The sequence below is a fragment of the Dipodomys ordii genome, unplaced genomic scaffold (assembly GCF_000151885.1).
Source record: "Dipodomys ordii isolate 6190 unplaced genomic scaffold, Dord_2.0 Scaffold41, whole genome shotgun sequence".
In the NCBI taxonomy this organism is placed as follows: Eukaryota; Metazoa; Chordata; class Mammalia; order Rodentia; family Heteromyidae; genus Dipodomys; species Dipodomys ordii.
This window is the reverse complement of record NW_012267257.1, coordinates 889,104-896,264: the sequence shown is the minus strand read 5'-3', so window position 1 is coordinate 896,264 and position 7,161 is coordinate 889,104. Positions and strand designations below refer to the sequence as shown.

The window sequence follows — 7,161 nt, the reverse complement described above, 5'->3', positions numbered from 1 at the left end:
TACAAAGCAACAAAGAGATAATCTTATAAATGCGTTAGAAACACATGCATGAAAGAAAAAACATTAAAATACATATCTAAGGGTTCATTTTCCTGCCATCACATTATCTGGCGTTTTCCGCTTGACTCGTACATATACTAGATATTGCAAATAAGGGAAAAGTCATCAGTTTCTTAAAGGCTCCTACTTTCTGTTTTCTGGGTCTTCCTCCTTGGCCACAATTAGGCCGTTTGGGAAAGAGAGAGAGAGAGAGACAGACAGACACAGAGACACAGAGAGATAGAGAGACAGAGAGAGATAGAGACAGAGAGACAGAGACAGGGACAGGGACCAAGACAGAGACAGAGACAGGGACAGAAACAGACAGAAAGAACTCATTACCTGCTAAAACCTTCCTGAGAGTCACTTACATCTCTAAGCTTTTCTACTTTACTAGTACCTCAGGCTCTCAGCCTGTGAACCCAGTGACTTGTGGGAAAAGGAGTAGTACCCCTCAAGCCGCCATCTCACCATTCTGTCCGCAAACTGTGTAGACTGAGAGTATGCTATAATGAAATATTGGCCTTAGGAGAGAGCATTTTACCTGGTAACTGGAGAATAACACCCCAAGGAAATGAGCCAGGAAACCCTCCCACCGTAGCTCAGAGAGATGAAAAGAAGGAGAGCCTCTGGTACTGTGGTAGGGGGAAAAAGTGTTGGTAACCATGGAGACCATGAGAAAGGCTTTTGGAGAGTCCTGTGGTTGCTTTCAGAGGAAATTGCTGCTTGCCTTCCAACACTCGCATGCACAACGTTATAGAAACACAACTCTGTTCTCATTGGAGCTCTGTCTTAATGATTTGCCTCCCTCTTTCACATGGGGACCCTCTGACTGTCCCAGCTATGGAAACAAATAAAAAAAACCCCTGGGGTACTGAAAGGTAGAAAGCTTGGACCCGAGGAGAAGCTGAGGGCTCAGAGCAGGAAATGGACTTGAAATGTCAACCCAGCATGCCTTCATGTTTATATTCATAAACCCCATGCCTGCATCTGCCTCTGTCTTTATTACACTAGGCTTTAGTAGAGAATGTACATTGGAAGTGACAAGTTTGCTAGGGAGTTGTTTCTTTCCATCAAAAAGCCAAAATCCCTCCACAGGTAAAGCACAGCAGAGCTATTCCCTTGGCTTGTTTATAAGCAGCTTCAGTTTGAGGCTTCTCTCTGAATAACCTCTAATGAATACCAAGTAGAAGGAGCTTACTGTTTAGAAACCTGAAGGTCAGCAGATATTAAAACCAGTATAAACATCTTTGCACAAGGCCACCATCTGGCCTGTGCCTTCTGCTTATTAGTAGGAGAAAAATACAGATGTATATGCACTAAGGAAGGCAGCAAAAGCTGTTTGGGTGGGGCTGAATGGTAGAATCTAATGTTCAGTGGGTTTTGAAGTTCGCAAACAGTTCATGTTTCTTAGCCAATGCAAGCAGGAGTGCTGTTCATAATTGCAGTAATGTCCATGTATGCTGTTGGGCTTGGCACTGCATATGCATAGACCTGCAGATGTATATAGATGTTTGTGGACCTGTGTGTGTCAAAGTGAAGGCAGGGTGGAAGCTAGGGGATGTCTCAACAGGGTGGCATCTTATAATCCTAATCCAGTATTCATTTCTATCTATCATTCAGAATCATCATCATCATCATCATCATCATCATCATCATCGTCATCAGTGTCATCATCACTAACATTCGCTGATAATAGACAAAGTACTAACTACATTTTTTCATATCTATACTTCCTCATTTACTTGTGTCTACTTTCCTGTAAAGTGAGTAACTGCCTTCTTATTATTATCTAAAAATGAAAACTAGCCAAATTTTTGCATATTAACTTGCCCCAGATACAATAGTTGATAAGAAACAGAGATTCAGATTCAGTGTGGCTCCTAGCCACCCTTGACCTCAGCTCAACAAACATTTTCGATGCTTCAGTTACACAGGGTAAAACAGGGTAACTGAAGAAACTCGACAAAGAGAAAACAAGAGCAGAATAAAGAAGATGTGATCTATATCCCACATGTGTGCCAGAGGTAAGACACACACTGTTCCAAACAAATACCTTCTAAGCAAATAAAAGGATGAACATGATCATCAAAGTCAAGGTGTTCATATAGTAATATCAAATGATATCTCAAGAAAAGGACAACAATCCTTTCTTTGGTAGAAATTTTTCCTGTGGTTTCTTAGATAGGAATTTTGAGATGTTGTAATGACTAGCACACATTGTGATAATGAGATAATAAGCTTTGGAAAGCTGTTTCTTACAAGACTTCTTAATGTAGGTCAAGGGCTTACTGACAAAATATAACTATTAAAATAAAGACCCCAAAGTCCACAACAGCAAATCTTAGGTGCCCAGCAGAACCTACTGGGCTTGTTGTCCTCAGATAGGCAGAAGACAGACAACTGATTAGTTTCCTTGTGCCTAAGTTTTCTCATCTGTGAAGTGAGTTTAGGATTATTACCTGCTGCACAGAGCAGCAATAAAGACTAAATGAAGCTGCATATAGAAAGCACTTAAAGTTGTGTTTAGGACATGGTGATAGCCACTGCCATCACCATTGTCATCATTTCTGTAAGTTAAGCACAGTCCTCTATGCTTTAGTAGACAGCCAGTTACCTAGGTTGTACCCATTTAGGGGAAATCAAATGATCAGATAGACTCACGTGGCCTGACAGAAACCTTCTGCATCCCAAGTTATGATGGTGGGATTGAGAAGTATTTCTAAGCTAGAACAGTTCTTTTTTTTTTTTTCTCAGATAAACAGTTCTTGAGCTGGGAAGGTGGCTCACTCAGTAGAGTGTTTGCCTCCTCATACATGAGGCCCTGGGTTCGATTCCTCAGCACCACATCAACAGAAAAGGCTGGAGGTGGTGCTGTGGCTAAGTGGTAGAGCACTAGCCTTGAGCTGAAGAGCTGAGGGGACAGTGCCTAGGAGCCATGACCGAAAAAAATAAATAAATCTCAAGTTTATGCAGCCCAGCTTTGTGACAGAACATGGCTTGGCTGGTTTCTGCTTTAAACATTTAATGCAGATGTTATTAAAGTCCCCAATGACCACAACGTTTCTCAGCAAAATGACTACAAGATATCTAACTTTTAGCAGTTGTAAAGTCCACAGGGAATACCATCTGGTAAGGGAATAAACAAAAACTCTGTAAGTAATTAATCTAGTTGGCTTGCTATATGGGTTAACAGTGAACCCAATTACTATTTGGAGAACATTTACTAGAAACACTACTTTTGGTTTTAGATTAGTTTTATTAGTTAAAGAAGCGTCTATAGCTACAGGAGGACTTTATCTTTCAGAATCAAGTCTCATTTCAGACAATAAAACTGTGCCATTAGTATACAAAAGGAAGTTTTCCTGGCTTCAACTTATCCAAGAGTAGTGGCTGGGTCATTAGGAAGAATTTTAATAGAAGAGGAAGCCACAATTCTCTTATCTCTCAGTTGTAGTAATATAAAGTAGAGCTTAGAGTGTTCCGGAAACACTTTGGGTATACTAAGAAATAGCAACCCAAGTCCACAAGTGCAGAAGTATACTTGAATTGCTTTCAATCTATTATTGCTCTGATTTCAGATGATAAACCTACTTGACCGAGCTAGTTGACCTTGAAAGTAATTTTGATGGACAAAGTTTAATTTAATCTCTCGCTGTGAGGGGCAATAGGTTGAGGGCAGAGACAGCTAAGTTTTCATCAAAATCTATGCCCCTTACTCTTCACAGATCAGACTCACTGGTACTATGTAGATTTCTGTCTAGTTCTGGGTCTGGGTTACCTGGAGCTCATCCTACTCAGATGTGTTCAAATGACTAGGCCTAATGAAGAGAGCTGCTAATTTCCCTGTTGTGTAGTCTTTTTCAGAAGTGAATGAGGCTTCTCCATTCTCCTCCTTGCCTATCTGCAGGCCAAATGAAGGGTGTCTTGTGACCTGAGAGATGATGGAGCAACAAGATGGAAGAAGCTAGGACTCCCAAATCACCAACGGGAGAGGAACCATCCACCAGCCAGGGACACCTACACCAGACCCTGGCATGTCTGAGAAGTTTTATTGGGCAAAACACTGAATCTTTGGGTTTTGTTACAGTAACTATAATTACCATAACTTTAAGTAGGCTTTTACTTTCCAGAATCAGTTAGTAGATTTTAAAAACAAGTACTTTGCTTGAGACAAGTTAAGGAAGTACAGTACAAAACATCAAGGTAGAATCATCTTGCTTTAAGTTTATTTTCTAAGATCACTCTTGGAGACACTCTATATTTTTGTACATAAACCCTTATGTGGTTTGTTTGAAAAATAATTTTTGTACTATTCTCTTTTTCTAGTTCATAAAAAGGGAATCTATCTCTTTACAAATAATGTTTATTGATCATTAACTGTCTGGGCTTGCTGTCTCGTCTTGAAATTTCCTTGCTTTGTTGGGTTTTGGGTAAGGCGTAGTTTTCTGTTATTTCTGGATATAGTCCAAGACAGTAAGAGACAAGCTTTGGGAATAGTTCTGGAATTTCCCAAGCCCTTTTATTTTTTGTAAAAGTAACCAAAATGAAGAAATCTTGTTATTTCTCAGCCTAGAGGTTTATGCCAAATTGATTGGATGGATATATTAATTCCAATTATGTCTAATAGCATTTCTTCTTAAACCCAAGACAAGGAGGAAAAATATTTTATTGAAGTACAAGGAGAATGAGATTAGAATTTAAAATTATTCCAGGTTTTTCTGGCATGGCCCTATCTAATGAACTTCAGAAACTAAATATAATGAGAGAATTTTAAAAATATATCAGCCATAGAGGGATGGGTTAGCTGCCCTTCTAGTGTGAGTGGGACTCTCCAGACTTGTATGACGTAAGAACTGGTCTGCTTACCTCACATCAGGCTCTGCGGTGGCAGCATGTAGTGGCAGACGGCCATTTTTGTCTGGGATGTTGTGCTTGGCACCATTTCTGAGAAGACTCACACAGCCCTCAAGCCAACCCTGAAATGCAGGAGCGACCGCATAGTTATATTACACAAACTCATATAACATAGGTCAACACGTTTTTTTTCTTTCTTCCCCCACCTCCTTTCTTTGGTTTGGCTAAAGGTGTGTTTGATTTGATTTGAAGTTGTTAAGGACCATAGCTCCAACTCAGGGACTTTAACCAAGAGCTGAAGGGCGCTTACGGTGTAATTTTCCACTTTTTTCTTTACACTATAAAATGTAGATTGATCATATACTCTCCCTTGCCTCCCTTTCCCATTTCACTCACTAGTACTCTATTCACATGGTTAGACTGCCAAAGGCAGTATGTTGGTGGGGTGAGTGAGCAGTCCTGGCTTGTGGTCTATGGTCATACTTCAAATCATGCTACTTAATCATCTGACTTGGATGGGCTAATTCTAAAAACTGGACTTCTATGCCATTTCTGAATTCTTGCCTTTATTCTTAGCCTCAATATTCTCAGTGTCTCTGTCTAATAAATAGACTGGTTCTCTAGTCCAAGTCATTTTCTAGTAACCACAAGGATGGCATTTTCCTTACTCTACTCAGTTCTACTAACAGTGCCTAGATATATAACCCAATCCCTGCTCCCATGGCTGTGTCTTCTACGCTAATAGCTCAGATCTGTAACTATGTGGGCATCACCAGCATCCTTCAAGGTCTCCCACTACTACATTTGACTCACTGATGAATTCCCCAGGAAACAGTGTGAACTCCTTAGTACTCACTGATTGTGCCGATTGAGACCAGATATTACTACATCCCATGCTAATCCCTCTCTTTGGCCAACACTTACAACTGAGTCATTTCCCCAGTCGCTCTCCAATTTCAAAGAGTAGGAATAGTGAGTCTCTCCCTCTGCATTCCACACTGTTTAAAGTGGCTCAACCGTACCGGTAAGCAAGTTGGTCCCCATGTTGAGAGCGAGGCCTTCTACATTCATTTAGAAGCCTTGGATTATTCACTCAATTATAAGGAGACAATAAATAGGTGAATCTGGGCCGGGTGCCAGTGGCTCCAGCCTATAGGAGTTGAAAATCTGAGGATCCTGGTTCAAAGTCAGCCCAGGCAGGCAAATCCCACAGACATTCATCTCCAAGTAACCAGCAAAAAGCCAGAAGTGGAGGTGTGCTCAAGAGGTAGAGTATCAGTCCTGAGCAGAAGAGCCAAGTGAGAACATGAAGCCCTGAATTAAAGTCCTAGTACTAGCACAAAAAAAAAAAAAAGAAAAAGGTGAAACTATTATAAAGAATATCTTCTCTTTTGTTTGGAAGTAGGCTTCCTGCCTTCCTCCATTCAAGTACAATTATGCCTCAAATTTCCCCAATAATAGAAGAAAGATGGCTGAATATGCCCCCCAAATATGACAATGGAAGCATTAAAGCTGTTAAAAATGCTTAAAGAAGGGGCTAGATAGATGGCTCAGTGGTAGAGTGCTTGCCTTGCATGCATGAGGCCCTGGGTTTGATTCCTCAACACCACATAAGCCCAAAAAGCCAGAAGGGGTGCTGTGGCTCAAGTGGTAGAGCACTAGCCTTGAGCTAAAGAGCTGAGGGACAGTAACCAGGCCCTGAGTTCAGGCCCCACAACCAACAAAAAAATGCTTAAAGGAGGAAGAGAATACTAAAAAAAGAATCTTTTAGTTTTGAAGCCTGGAAAATAAATAATCTGTAAATCAAAGCACAACAAAATTCATGGACTGTAATGTTGAATATGGTTCTAGATACTTGATCAAGTAGAAGCAAATATTTTTCAGATATTATCAGTGTTGACTCATATTTCGCTAATGTATAAATCTGGTTTTAGTTACTAATGTGAAAGTCATCAAGTTCTCTAGCTAAGAGGAGAAAATATGACCAAAAGACCCAAAGGAAAGTCAGCGTGGACAAATTTTAGCGTTGCTCAAGATTTATAGTTTTTGAAAAGCAGATCTTTTGGCAAGAGAAGGCTTCAAACATTCTACAAATCATTTTGCAACATTTCCTGGAACTCTGTGTGAGCATGTGGTTTTCTTTCTTCAGAAAAAAAATTTCAAAAAATCATACACCATGATCAAACAGGATTCATTTCAGGGATGCAAAGCTGGTTTAATATATGCAAATCAATTAATATTATTCATCACATCAACAGGAGCAAG

The 7,161-nt window shown here is 40.2% G+C and overlaps 1 protein-coding gene across 2 annotated transcripts in view; it reads right to left on the bottom strand.

The window, feature by feature from the left end:
- Ankrd55 (ankyrin repeat domain 55) overlaps nucleotides 1–7,161 on the bottom strand; it is an 83,924-nt gene that overhangs the window by 42,349 nt on the left and 34,414 nt on the right. For both annotated transcript variants that reach the window (XM_013018540.1, XM_013018541.1), the window contains one exon: nucleotides 4,909–5,018. In XM_013018540.1, the coding sequence (XP_012873994.1) occupies nucleotides 4,909–5,018 (110 nt within the window). The remainder of the gene's footprint in view (nucleotides 1–4,908; nucleotides 5,019–7,161) is intronic.